Below are 15,292 nucleotides of genomic sequence, written 5' to 3'. Positions count from 1 at the left end.
ACACCAAAAAAGAGAGCGAGAGAAACTAGAAAGATCTGATGGCTGCTGTCCCTTGAAATGGATGGTAGACACAGCATCTAGCACAAAGAGAATCAGCATTAAATAAAGTCTTCCAGATGTATCTTCAGAAATACAACGAGCCAAACCTGGGTTGACCCAGTTTTAATGATGTCTTAGTTCCAACTAGCATCCTTTTCCATATTTCTTATACATAATCTGAACATGAACAAAATCCTAGAGGGAGCCACAATAATGGCCCACAACTGCAGTCATCCCTAGCAGGCTAAGAAGTAAAGGCAAGAAAATGAGAATTTCAAGGTCATGCATGGTTACCTAGGCAATCAAAGCCAGTTTCATTTACTTACATCATGAGTCTCAAAACGCCCAAATTATAACACTAGTAGGAATGAGGAAGGGGAAGAGGATGAGGTGGGAGGAGAAAGCAACTTAAAGATTCTAGTGGAAATGGCACCAGGAAATACTCAAGTCTTCTGCTAAAATCCTAATCTTTAACATCCAGCATCTGAGTGTGACACCCAGCCTTCAGCAGACAGGTACTGCCACCATGTTGTTGTATTTGTTACATATTCAACTGAATAAATTGATAATTTCTGAAGATAAGCTAGACCTTCCTCGGAGGACTTCCTCCTGAACACCCATGTGTTTCCATGGGTTAAGTGGATGTATTTCTATTCCAATTCACTCTTCATTTTTTAATACCTGCCATACTTGTATCTTCCTCTTATGTTAGTGGGTTACTTTCAAAGTATTCTTAAGTTGTTGGAATGTAAAGACTCTGCCACCTTAATCTCCCTCTCCCGGGTGTTTCATGTGTGCTATGAATGCACACACACAACCAGAAACTTGGTTTCTGGAGAAAACTTTTGAAAGATCATTTAAATAGTGGAGGAGAAGGAAGATTTAGGGGTTCCTGTGAGTGGAAAACAGATTAAACATGGACAGAATCTGACTCTCCAAATTTTGAGTGTTTTTTTTTGTCTATTCCACTGAGATCTCATTCCTGTGATATTATTAAGCACCTGTATTAAGTCAGCAAGTAGCATTTAAAAAAATTTTTTTCTACTGCTGGGCGGTGGTGGCACATGCTTTTAATCCCAGCACTTTGGAGGCAGAGGCAGGTGGATTTCTGAGTTCGAGGCCAGCCTGGTCTACAAAGTAAATTCCAGGACAGTCAGGGCTATACAGAGAAACCCTGTCTCGAAAAACCAATAAATAAATAAATAAATAAATAAATAAATAAATAAATAAAATAAAATAGAAATTGTACTCTACACATGGGTTTTGTTCAAATGCATTTGAAGCCTTGTAATTAGATTTATCTTCCACTATTTCTCCAAGACTTTAAATAGTGCCTTATATATAGTAAGCACCCAAGAAATATTCCTTCAAAAATAAGGGTTAATAAAAGACTTTATAGTTTAAAAAATGAATTTTGTTTTCACTTACTAAATTTAGTATAAAATTCAGATATATTTGCCAGAAATTTTAGATTAATGATTTTAGGTGAAATATTTGTGCAAATCATAAATTAAAGGAATAGAAAAGTAGACAGTGACTGTGTCTAAAAAATGAGTAATGATAATTTGTGAATTCATTCAATATATACTATCTTCTAAACACATATGCTATGTTAGTTTTCATAGGTGCACCTATCATTTATACCTTCAAACCATTCACAAACGAGTAAGAGAACAACTTAGAAAGAGATGACAGTAAACGAGCTAATTACAACACTATATCTGCCCCTACAGTATTAATGAAATAGAGAAGAGTAAAGATTGATTCTGATGCTAGATGATGGACTGTTTTCTAGGCAGAGGGGTAGACTACAAGCATTCCAGGAAGCAGGACCTGCATCAGGAAGGCCATGGGAAAAGCAAAACAAAGCACAACACAAAAACTAAAACCCAAGAGCCAACCAACCAAACAACCAAACAACCAAACAACCAAATAACCACAGCCACACGTTTACAGCTCATGGAGACGGAGTGAAGAGATAGCCTTTTATCTTGTTCTGGGCTGGAGTTTGAATAATAAATGGCTAAATAGTTCTGCTAACTGCCAGAATGGTCAGGAAGGATATGGGAGAAAATAGACCTCAACACAGCCCTATAGCTAGTAGGCAAATGAGAGGTCTAGGGTGTTCGTCTCAGTCAAGACCAATTTCCTACCACCCATAGAACTGGGGACATTTGGTGACCTCTGGAATTATTGTCACAATTCAGGGAGGGAGGGAATAACCGACACTTAGCAGGTCAGTATTAAGCATTCTGCAATTTATGGGGTAGTATCAAGAAACAGGATTATTGTGACCCAATGTCAACAATGTCAACACCAAGAAATACTAATCTATTTTTTCCAGTGACTTAGAAAAAAAATTACTCTCAAACACAGAAAGCCTTGTAGGCATATTTTTTGACTTAATAATTGTATTTTTATGTTCTCTAGAAAACAACAATAAAAATGATATACATCAATTATTCTAGCAATATAACTAATAGTTACTTACAATGGTTCTGTTACTCCATACTGTCCTTATATACTGATCCCTTAGTAAGTGCTCCATTCTTTGGCTCTTGCGAAAATTTGGAAGGTTTTCAGGGGGCCTTCCTATTCTGTCAGTATCTACTTAAAAAGCACTTAATACTCTCTTCCATTAATACAAAATACCAGTTACAATAAAATACTTACAGTCGAACAACAAAGCCTTGTTAATGGCTTTCTATGTTTTAGATAGAATACTGTATGTTGTTTATCCTCAGAATGCTCTCATATTTGTTTTTATGTACAACTTATACTTGATAAAACATAGACTTAAAAGTGAATTACTGAGTGTCATATGGCAGGCATTGCCAGGCACTGAATTCATAATGTAATGTCATTTGTTTTCAAGACTTGAACTCCCAGGCATGTCTTTCAAATAACACTACAGCCATTGTGGACACACCTTTTTCTCCAATTCATATGTTATTTATTGGCACTTGGACATTTCTATGGGCTTTTTTAAAGGGTCTATTTCCCTTGTCCTCTTCATCCTTAAGGACCATGTATCTGCACACAATGGCTGTGGAGTGTTTGTTTGTTTGTTGTTTTGGATAAGTTTCTGGTAACATGATGGGTGTTCTCAGTGAGATAGTTAAAAAACAAACAAACAAACAAACAAACATGTATTGAGAACCATGCATCCATGTGGACACTAGAAATCTAGTTGTATCCTAGAAAAACAGCAGCCCAGCAGCCCTTCATTGGGAATCTCTGTTCAAGTGACAGCAGTAGCCATTAAAGATGTTTTAAAGCAAGTATAACAATTCCCTGTGTACAAGGAAAAAAGGAGAATAGTTCAGAGAACTGAATGTAAGAATGAGTTTATGGCGTTTGAGGATGTACTAGGATCTGGTAACACCCAAGATGTTACCAGAAGATGATCCAAAACATCAAACAAACAAACAAACAAAACCCCCACAGCCATCTCATAACCTTCAGAAATCCTGAAGGTTAGTGAACAGAGGGAAATTGAGGCTGAAGAGGTGAGCAGGGGTCAGGACTGACAGGTTATATAAAGCAAAAACACCCATGGAAGGAGTTACAGAGACACAGTTTGAAGCTGAGAGGAAAGGATGGACCATCTAGAGACTGCTGTACCCGGGGATCCATCCCATAATCAGCCTCCAAACGCTGACACCATTGCATACACTAGCAAGATTTTGCTGAAAGGACCCAGATATAGCTGTCTCTTGTGAGACTATGCCCGGGCCTAGCAAACACAGAAGTGGATGCTCACAGTCAGCTATTGGATGGATCACAGGGCCCCCAATGGAGGAGCTAGAGAAAGTACCCAAGGTGATAAAGGGAACTGCAACCCTATAGGTGGAACAACAATATGAACTAACCAGGACCCCCCGGAGCTCGTTTCTCTAGCTTCATATGTATCAAAAGATGGCCTAGTCGTCCATCACTGGAAAGAGAGGCCCGTTGGACTTGCAAACTTTATATGCCCCAGTACAGGGGTACCCCAGGGCCAAGAAGTGGGAGTGGGTGGGTAGGGGAGTAGGGTGGAGGGTATGGGGGACTTTTGGGATAACATTGGAAATGTAAATGAAGAAAATACCTAATAAATAAAGAAAAAGAAAGTGATTTGCAAAGGTTAAAAAAAAAGACATGCTTTCCCTTCAACAACTCTTATAAATGACTTTTAGTAGTAGAAAGCTAAAGCTTTTAAAACAATTTGATTGGTCAGGTTAAAAAAATAGTAGTGAGTTCAACAATAAACTTTTGGTTTTTAAAGAAACCTGAAGTTGATAGTGATTCAGTGTGTCACAGTAATTGTCAATGGTCCCATCCACCTTTGTATATTCATTGCTTACTAGCATAGCTATTCATTAGGGTTAGAATGATGAAGAACAGCTAAGCATATGAACAGCTTATCTCTTATTTTGGTACTGAAATGGAATTCAATATGTATGCTTTTGTATATATTTAACAGTGTTAGAAGTACCTATGATTTTATGCAAATGAAATATGAGGAAAAAAATGCTATAACCAGGCTCATACATCTAGAAAGTTACCATTCTTGCTATACAACCCTTGTTTTCTACTGTATGCATTTAAAATATTTGAAAATAAAATTTCAATTACTTTATATCACTGTCAAAGGTCTTAGCATGTAAAAATTGGAGCTTCTGCTCCAGAAACTGTATTATATTATTGCAGGTAGTTGCAAAAGTCTATGGGAATAGAGAGAAGCTGGCGACTTTATCTACATGGAGAAGGTCCCAGAAAAAGCTTCTCAGAAATGGTGACACTGAAGTCGAATTTAAAGGGCCATGAGAGGAAGAAAGGAGGGAAAGGCATGCAGAACAAGTAGCAAGAGCACTGTCATGGAATGGCTCCCGTCACTCCCAGAGCTTCACCCTGAGGTGGCCAGAAGAGACAAAGCTGATAAACCAAGAAAAGAATTTAAGCCATGCAGCATGGTGAATGTAAATTAACATGTTTAATTTGGGAAGCTCCGTCTTCCAGTATATATAAACACACTGACGATTTTTGAGTAGATAAAGTATATGTGAAGGCTTGCGTCTCTTAAGCAATATTCGGTGGTTAAGGTAGAAGTAAAAGTTGCCATGCTGTTGCAAGATCATTCAAAGACATAGGCATACAAACACGGAATTATCCTTGATGCTCACTCTCAGTCATTTCTATCGCATCCCACGGGTAACTTTAACTTCCTCCTTACCTTTATCCTGTGCACCAAAGGAGCAAACAGAAACACAAAGAGCTCCACGGTAGCCATGGAGTTCTGGAAGGTCTTCCTTCGGTTGTTCTCTTCCTCATCATGGGAGCTGCTTCGGCAAGGCTGCCCGGGAGAACCCTGGTTTTCAATCTGGTGGATGAAAGCACTGCTGCTGCCACCCCAGCTGGAACCTCGGTCTGTACCTCCAAACTGATCATTGTTGCAGTCCTGTGGGGCCTCAAGAAGCATCCAGTGCAGGGTATGAAGGAGTTTTGTCTCAGCAACACCCAACTTATCTTGATGGCCTGCACGGGACAACCACACAAACAGGTAAAGGTAAATTATGTGCCCAGAATAGTGGATATGACTCTGGTCTGGAAGAATGTTTCATCTATTCTCTCTAGCATTCTTCCAAGCTTCAAGCAACTGGTATTTATAAGGCTTATTGCCATTTGGGGCTCTTTCTTCCTGGCTAAGATCTCTGCAGAACAGCATGCTGCCATATTTTATCAGATTTACAAACGTTTTTCCCAAATGGCCTGTCTTATCATGGTGAAAAGCATAGAAGGCAAAGATAAAAACTATTCTATTTTAGACCTGACCTGGAAAGGTCCTTGTAACATCAAAGTAGACACACAAACATACAGAGAGAATGAGATGAAAAGTGAGTCCTCTAATGTAGGAGAGTTGGCTAGCACATATCACTAGATGAGAAAAGCAATTTGGAAGATAATCATCTACTCTCTCTCTTTCTCTCTCTTTCTCTGTGAGAGAGAGAGAGGGAGAGGGAGAGAGAGAGAGAGAGAGAGAGAGAGAGAGAGAGAGAGAGAGACCCCAAAAGAGCAGTGAAATCAAGGAAATGCCTTATGACAGTGGTTTTCAACTTCTGTGCTGCAACCTACTTGACAAATCTCTTATCTCCAAAAATATTTACATCATAACTCATAATAACAGCAAAATTACAATTACAAAGTAACAACAACAACAACAACAATAATTTTAATGGTTGGGGTCACTACAACAAGAGGAACTGTTTTAAGGGGTAATAGCCTTAGGAAGGTTGAAAACCACTGCCTTAGAAGTATATGTCAAGTCATGAACACAGTTGCATTAAAAATGGAAATAAACAGTAAATCACAGACTAGGTCAGAATATTTAGCCAACCTGATGTTCCTGGTGTTATTTTAACATCTCTGTGGAGAGTACAATCACATATACAAAGCTAAAAACAAAGAAGCCTGTTCCCTTTTATAAATGGCAACGATGATACTATTAAGAAGGAAATTCTATGATTCTATGAGATAATGCATGCACAGTGCCCAGATGGTAGTATCTATGTAGCACGTGTTCTTGTACACATTACACATAAAGGACAACATAATTCAGCAATGTAGAGTGCCCACCTAGTTTGTTCCTGTTTGATAGCAGAGTTGCAGTGCAGTGGAGAACATGAGGGAGGGCAGCCTGCACTAGCTCCCATCTGGAAATGCTCTGGATTGCTTCAGAGAGGGCCGGGGACAGGCCATGCAGCTTGTTTTCCACCAACACTCGTTCAAAGGACTGCAGATTTCAGTTTTTAAAAAGCATACAAAATAAAGAATTGGAGACTATTTAAAACAGCAATGCTAAAACACTGCATACACCAAAAGATAATTATAGAACTCAGTTTTTAAGGAACACTCCTACTATTGCCAGACATACACTGACCTGCAGTGAGTCAACCATAAATCATTGTCAGTTGTCAATTTGTAGGCTTAAAATGATCTCTATTTTTATATCTGTTAAAATATACTTCTTCACATAGCAACCCATTTGTTATCAAGATATATTATATCTTATATTTATTTACAATATAATATTTATTTCATATACTACATTATATATACATAAGCATGCATATGTAAACTTATAATATTTATAATATAGTATTATATTTATAATATATGCTATTGAAATGTTGCTTCCATATTCAAAGCAGCTCCCACAGCTCTAGACCAAATCAAAATGTGTTTCATGAAAGTATCTTGAGAAAAGGAATTTATGTCAGTGTACTCAACAGGTGTGAACTGTGATAGGAGACTAGTTCAGGAAATCTGATTTGGGGCCACAGACTCATTTTATCTTCAAAGCAATGATACATTAAAGGAATTTCTTAACTAAACCAGGAAGAGAGAGGAGGGAAACAGCCCCAAGTGAGCCACCTTTGCCTTGGGTTTCAAAAAACTCTCCGTCCTTGTCAAGAGTAAAGAAAACTCCAAGAAACAGTTTGACCTATACACGTTTTGCTTTGTTTTGTTTTTCAGTACTGACCAGCTATTAGAACAAAGTCAATACATATGACACGTGTGCAATCGTCTTGTAGAGGGCTCTACCATAAACCCTGCATATTCTAAGGTACTCGTAACTATTAAGCTATTTGGCAAACTTGAATTGTTACAGGCATTATCTAAGAGAACTATTTCTTTTCTTACTTAAAAAGAAAAAGCAAAACAACAACAACAACAACAACAAAATCCTAAGTTTTATAAATTGATAGGTACACAGATATGTCAAAGAGGATGAATTGCTCAATCTCATAATCTCAAGGAACTGGGTAGTTAGTGCAATTTCTTCTTACATGTTGCTAATGTAACCTTTAATAGCTTAAGAAACTCCAGAGTTCTGTCCTTTATTGATATCAATTTTCCCCATCCCCTATTTATCTGCTTATCCATGTGTGAAACATAGCTACTTGGTATTTTGTGAGCACTTTAAAAACATCAGATAGCTCTTTACCATGAACAGAGAAAAGTCTTGGCTATTTTAAGCTGAGTAAGTATCAGCATGCTTTAAGGACGGGCTTAAGGTGTTAAGTTATTGTAATAACTCCGACACAAGAAATTCCACTGACAATACTGACAAGAAAGACATGTTTGAGAGTATCCTTGTGACAGCTCAATAAAGCCAATGCCTCCATGTTCCTGTGCATGTGTGCACATGTGCTTAACTCTCCAGTTGATTTGTACCATGGTTTGTAGATCTGATACTTCAGAAGTCCATACTAGAGTATCATCCACACAGCTTCTTACAAATACGTTTGGCAGCTTAGAAATGGACAGCTTTACACTTTCCCACTATACTAAATAGGATCCAAAGCCATCTGTGGGTCTGTTAAAATCCATTTCACTCTTGCGTCATGATTTCATGTCTTATTTTCTCAGTTTGCAAAATAGATCTTATATGGCTATGGGATTCCTTTCCAACCTCAGGACGAGTTCACTTCACTCTGTATTAATACCGATAGCGTTATTTTCATAAAGATTTAGATCATTCACTTTCAACTTTCAGAACTGCAGAATGTATGAAAGACATAAGAGTACAGAATTGGTTATTAAGTTATTTAAGTACTCCACAGTCATTCACTGCATGAATAACCAGCACATAATTGTCCCTGTTTTGTTGACTAACTATTTGATTTTTAATCTTCCCTAAAAGGCCCTCCTGAGCCTAGTTCTTCTCTCTCCACCTTCTCTTCTACTGCTCCATCAATAACTCCCATTACACTGGCTTATTCACACTTGATTCACACTTATTCACATTTGATGCTAAGGTCCTTTGTGGTTTCCTTGGCTCTCCTCTCAATATGGGATGTCTTCCTGTACACCTTGTGTCTTTGCCCATGCATCACATTAACAATTAAGCCTTATCTAATCATTGTCTATGAAATAACCCCCTTACCACATCTCTTCTGATATACTTTGTTACTTTTCTCCACAGTGTGTCTCACCATCTATCTTATTAAGTATTTTATGTATCTAGTCGTCTGTGTTCTTTCTGCCTCCTGCTAGTGTGTAAACTCTGGGCTTTGTTTATGTCTTTGCCCTACCCCAACAGGATGGAACTATGTCTGGTACATGGTAAATGCTCACTGATATTTGTCAGTTGAAGTAACTTTTGGCGTTAATAGGATTCAGTCTTTCCTCGGGGTAAATTATCATACAGAGAGAATATGGAAATAATCATTAAATGGTGAGAATCACATACCACACAAGAGGCTTCATATTGCTTCCCCAGTTTAGGCCTCAAAAATGCACTGAAAAATTAGTAAAGGTTTTTGTTATAAACATGAGCAAAACTATTTTTAAGGCATCTCTATGACATATTTTTCAATGACTAGGGCATGGCGGTATGAAACTCAGACTTCATGCTTCTGTATCGCTTGTTGATGAGCAGATATTGGATAGCTGACAACATTTGCTATTACACATTAATTACACACACGAAAAAGACTTTGCTCTTCATAATTTCCCATGCCGCTCTTATTTTGAAGACTTTTTTCTTAACTATTAAAATTCTAAATCGTCCATGGTCAGAATTGGTGCATTCCCCGTGCATGCAGTTATCTTTCAAACTGAAAAATGAGCTCGGATGTGGGTCATAATTCCCAGCGTCTTATTTTTATATGTACTCAATTTCTAAAATAACGAGAAAGCCCTTTACTGTTTATTGGCCGGGGTGTCAGGCCTGGCCAGGTGAAAGAAATCTATCAAAAATCATTTTGCCCAGGGGCTTTAACCATGAAGACGAGGCTGGCTGTATCCAAGCAAACATGGTTAACAAGTGGGCACAGCAGACATGCCAAACAAGCTAGAAAACAACAGGTCACCAGGCAAGGATTACAGCAGGAGATGGAGGGGGAATTGGAGGCGCAAGCTGGTTCAGTCCCAATTACCTTCCTAGCTCCCCGCCCCCTCTGCCCAGGCTCTCTGCCCTCCCATCCCTACCTCCTCAATAATGTATATATTTATTAGAAAACTGACAATCTGCTTGTTGTCAAACTTCAGTGAGATCTATCTATATTTTTTCATGCGTGCTTTTAAGTGGGTGCAGAGGGCTGTCTTTCCACCCTAGAGACGTTGCTAGCTGCAGGCTGCGGCACGGCCTCAGTGGCGGGGTTGGTTGCGGTGGCGACGACCCGGCGACCCCCCGAGCGCCACCTCTTGCCCCGCGCCCCTCACCTGGTTTGCCGCCACAGGAAGGTCTGGATGGGCAGAGGGATGCCGCGGCCGCCGTCCTGCTCCTGGCCCTCGGAGCTCTTCCTCTTCACCATGATGGTGGCTCCCGGGAGTCCTACCGCAGAACCCAGCGCGGGTTCCTCGCCGGCCGCCGCCGCCTCCTCGTCGCGCTGCTCCCCCCAGCTCTCATCCCCTCCTTCCCCGAGGCAGAGGCGGCTCTCCTCGCCGCCGGCCCCCGGCTCTCGCCCCTTCCCCCAGCCCTCCCCGCGCGCGGAACATGGCTGATGGAGGAGGGGAGGGCCGGAGGAGCGGCGCGGCGCGGAGGGGGGCGCTCGGAGCAGACGGCCGGCCCGCCGCCCCCGCGCCCTGCTTTCAGCACCTCCCACTGTGGACAGCGGCCCGCGCGGGGCAGCCCAGCCGCGGAGCAGAGCCGGGGGCCGGGGCTGCAGCTGCGGGGTGGCCGCGGGAGTCCACGCTCCGCATGGCACGGGCACGCCGGTCCCCCACGCGGCCTCTTCGGCACCCAGGGTTCTGCTTGCTCCTCTCGGAGTGCACCCCAGCAGTGTCCCCTGTCCTGCTTCCCAACCTCTGCGTCCGAAGGAAGGACTGTCGACCTCTGGGGAGGAGGAGCTTTGGAGAGCCGCAGAGCTCTGGCATCATTCGCACCTCTTGCAAAGAGGTCAGCAGTCCATCTCGGGTTTAGCAAGAAGGCAGGGGGGAATTGCTAGAAAATGAAATCAGGGCAGGAGGCTGGCTTGGCAAGTGGGAGGAAACTGAGAAGTTTTCCTATGTGAGAATTTGTTTTTACTGATAACTGCGAAGAAGTCTCCCGGGCTTGATTTACTAAAGCAGGGTGGGACAAACTACCCAGCTGTGGGTTTCCGCTAGTTGCAAACTGGGAGGCAACGTTTGAATCACACGAAGCATTATTTTTATAGGTCGTTAAATGCACTTTGGTGATCTTGTTCTCACTGCTGCCATGTTCCTTCCGTGTATAAACGTCCGCGTAATTTATAGCTGTATTCCTTTAACAAGTATTATCTAACATTGAGGCAAGTGGGGGTGAGGTGAGGTTGGATGACGCAGCCCGACTTCAAAACCAATGCTGTAGACTTATCTATTTGCAAACATTCAAAACAAAAGAAAACAAACAACATACAACAACAACAAAACATAGCAAACATGTTATTTAAACGGAGATGAGTGTACAACTTGAAATGACAAGTCAGATCTTCGGCCTTTATCTTAGGAGCTAGGACATGACATCCTCTGTTAACAACTCGCATAACCCACATGGAGAAAACTATGATACATAGTGATCTTAAGGACCCAGAAATAAACTTTTTATTTACCTTCTTGAAGGTAAATAAGGATCTAAAAAATAAGTATTTTACTTTAGATAGTGTCTTGCTAGGGAGCCCAAGCTTCCCTCAAACAATCACCTACCTCCCATCTCATTTGTCCTAGTGCCAGGATTGGAGAGATGCACACCCAGCAAAATATAGATCTTAAAACATACTAAGATAGAAACCAGATAAAGTGTGTTTGATGGATATTTATTAAGTGTATTTATGCCAGGAACTGTATTTATGTTGATTCCTGTTCACAAAAGGCTCCCAGTGTTTAAGGGAAGACAGCCATATGCAGAGAAGAGTTTATAGCAAACATGAGCATAAGTTCAGTTGTGAGCAGACAAGGAAGAAGATACAGGCAGGTATCGGTTGTTGGAAAGGAACCTTCCTGCCAGTGAAATGAAATCGTGAAATGAAATCGTCCTTTCCTTTTTGTGTGGTTGATGTGAAAAGGGTAAACAGGGGAACTAGAAAAGTGTGCTTTGATAGCCCAAGTCAATGTCGTGATACAAAATTACAAGCTAGACATAATAGGACGTGATAGACAAGTGGGTATGGGGTGGGGGTGGGGGACCAGCAGAGGCAAAGTACTTAAGGTTTGAACTAGATGGTTTGGGCTCTAACCCACTGTGTGCTAGATATATACCCTTTGGAAAGAAAAAGCTTTGCCAAGGCCTCTAATGATGACAAGATGCTAATAGTCTATTGACTATTCTGCCATCAGAAAATACCAACCAAATCTTCAAGTTTTGACAATTAAATAGATAGTGATTTCGTTTAAAAAGAAGAAAAGAATATGCAAGGAAGGGCATGTGCCTGAGTATGTGGTGGTGACTGTGGGGATGTTAACAAGTTATTCTGGGTTCTTCATTGTAAATTCCAACGACCATCACGAGGAGTCAGCTACACAGGTACATGTGGACTTCAGACGACACAGTAGGAAGACCGATTTTGTGGTTTATATTATATAGAATGTCACTGAAACTTGATAGTAGATGAGATTCAGGTTAATATGCAGGAGATAAAAGATGAACTTGATTTGGAAATATAGGAGATATCAGCTTTAGTATATGATCAGAAAGGACACTGTCAAAAGGAGACAGCTTAGGCTAAAATAATGTCCACTAGTAGAATTCGAAAGAAGTCTCAAAGACTCCCATTCTTTTCTGTTCCCACATATTTTCTCCTAGAACCTCAATGAAACTCTACTTTGAATGATGCTATGAAATGGTTTATACAAACCTTCTGTGTTTAACAATATTAATAGGCTTTGTGTTTTAGATAAGTTTCAAGCTAATAATTAATAATAATAATAAAAAAGAACAGACACTGCCAAGTTCCCATATTCTCCTTTGCCCTCCACTCACAGCTTTTTTTCCATTATTAAAATGTTACATTATTATGAATAAGGCTGCTATGAACATAGTGGAGCAGGAGTTCTTATTACCAGTTGGAACTTCTTCTGGGTATATGCCCAGGAGAGGTATTGCTGGATCTTCCGGTAGTATTGTGTCCAATTTTCTGAGGAACCTCCAGACTGACTTCCAGAGTGGTTGTACAAGCTTGCAATCCCACCAGCAATGGAGGAGTGTTCCTTTTTCTCCACATCCTCGCCTGCATCTGCTGTCACCTGAATTTTTGATCTTAGCCATTCTGACTGGTGTGAGGTGGAATCTCAGGGTTGTTTTGATTTGCATTTCCCTGATGATTAAGGATGTTGAACATTTTTTCAGGTGCTTCTCAGCCATTCGATATTCCTCAGTAGAGACTTATTTATAATAGCCAGAAGCTGGAAAGAACCCAGATGTCCCTCAACAGAAGAATGGATACAGAAAATATGGTACATTTACACAATGGAGTACTACGCAACAGTTAAAAACAATGGATTTATGAAATCCTTGGACAAATGGAGGTACCTGGAGGATATCATCCTTAGTGAGGTAACCCAATCACAAAAGAAGTCATTAGATATGCATTCACTGATAAGTGGATATTAGCCCAGAAACATAGAACACCCAAGATACAATTTACAAAACACAAGAAAATCAAGAAGAGGTAAGACCAATGGGTGGATACATCATTCCTCCTTAGAATAGGGAACAAAATACTCATGTAAGGAGTTACAGAGACAAAGTTTGGAGCTAAGACAAAAGGATGGACTATCCAGAGACTACCCCATCCGGGGATCCATCCCATAATCAGCCACCAAACCCAGACACTATTGCATATGCCAGAAAGTTTTTGATGAAGGGACCCTGTTATAGCTGTCTCATATGAGGCTATGCCAGTGCCTGGCAAATACAGAAGTGGATGCTCACAGTCATCTATAAGATGGAACACAGGGCCCCCAGTGGAGAAGCTAGAGAAAGCACCCAAGGAGCTGAAGGGGTCTGCAACCTTATAGATGGAACAACAATATGAACTAACCAGTACCCCCAGAGCTCGTATCTCTAGCTGCATATGTAGCAGAAGATGGCCTAGTCGGCCATCACTGGGAAGAGAGGCCCCTTGGTATTGCAAACTTTATATGCCCCAATACAGGGGAATGCCAGGGCCAAGAAGCGGGAGTGGGTGGGTAGAGGAGCAGGGCAGAGGGAGGGTATAGGGAACTTTTGGGATAGCATTTGAAATGTATGTAAAGAAAATATCTAATAAAAAATGTTACATTACTGTGGTGCAATCTTTATCATTTATTAACTAATGTCAGAACATTATTATTAATCAAATCCATAGATTATAAAAGTGCTGATTATTTGTATATTATGGTTATATGTTTTGTCCAATAATGTCACACATAATTCAATTTCTTTGGCTCAGATTCTCCCATGGTCAGCCTATCCATTTATCTATCTTTCCTTTCTTCCTCTCACCCCTAGCAACCATAGATGTTTTTACTGCCTGAAGAGTTTTGCTGCCTCCAGAATATCACACAATATGTGGGTATTTCAGACAGGCTGTTTCACATTTATGTGTGTGTGTGTGTGTGTATGTCTGTATGTGTGTGTGTGTGTGTCTGTCTGTATCTTTGTCAGTTGAAATTTTCTCCATTCTTAGTCTCTTTAAAGCTCATTTTCTTGTCTTACCAAACAAGATCCTGTTGTGACAATGAAGAATATGGGGGTCTATGTAACCACAAAACTCTCTATCCAGGATAGAGAAGAAGGCAGTTCAGTTCAACACAACTCTGTAGCTGGAATTGGTTCAAAGTTTTGAGAGTTTAACATTGAATAGTTTATTCTAGGCATATTTAAGCCCAACACAATTTGGGAAAAAGTTTTCTGATATTTAACTCAATCCCATGTGCATAAAAAAAGCTTAGAACATGACTGCACTGAAACTCTTGAAATGTTCTACAGATTAATGTAGGAAACAGGATCAAAATAAACATCATTTTAAGGGGTTGACTGAGACAAACAAGATCAAGATGATGGTCTTGGGAAGGAGGTGTGGCCTGACCACCTATAGTTATTAGACTATTATCCACATCCATTCTCAGACTTCTAGATAGACAATAGGATATACATCTCTCACTTTAAAGCTACAACCCCATGTGTTTAACATGCTCAGTTTCCCTAGTGCTTCTCTGTGAGCACAAGGAACTGGTGCCTCCTTCAGAAGGGCATTTCAGCTGCTTTCATTTTTGACAATTGTGAATTAAGTTGTGACAAATACTTCTATGTAGGTTGTTTGCAGAT

General features: G+C 40.4%; 1 protein-coding gene across 21 annotated transcripts in view; it reads right to left on the bottom strand.

Annotated features, from left to right (window-relative positions):
- Unc80 (unc-80, NALCN activator) overlaps nucleotides 1-10,872 on the bottom strand; it is a 231,236-nt gene extending 220,364 nt beyond the window's left edge. For 7 of the 21 annotated variants that reach the window (XM_011238546.2, XM_017321270.2, XM_017321271.2 and 4 more), the window contains exons 1-4: nucleotides 10,249-10,861; nucleotides 9,275-9,323; nucleotides 6,655-6,811; nucleotides 5,255-5,556 (exon numbers count right to left, since the gene is read on the bottom strand). In XM_011238546.2, the coding sequence (XP_011236848.1) occupies nucleotides 5,255-5,556; nucleotides 6,655-6,811; nucleotides 9,275-9,323; nucleotides 10,249-10,340 (600 nt within the window). In that variant the 5' untranslated portion in view covers nucleotides 10,341-10,861. Of the gene's footprint in view, nucleotides 1-5,254; nucleotides 5,557-6,654; nucleotides 6,812-9,274; nucleotides 9,324-10,248 lie in introns of all 21 variants that reach the window. The other 14 variants (XM_011238544.2, XM_011238545.2, XM_017321267.2 and 11 more) reach the window with 6 other exon arrangements.
- Nucleotides 10,873-15,292: the final 4,420 nt, after the last annotated feature.

Source organism: Mus musculus, chromosome 1 (genome assembly GCF_000001635.26).
Source record: "Mus musculus strain C57BL/6J chromosome 1, GRCm38.p6 C57BL/6J".
NCBI classification, from domain to species: domain Eukaryota; kingdom Metazoa; phylum Chordata; class Mammalia; order Rodentia; family Muridae; genus Mus; species Mus musculus.
This window is presented reverse-complemented; position numbering and strand designations above follow the sequence as displayed.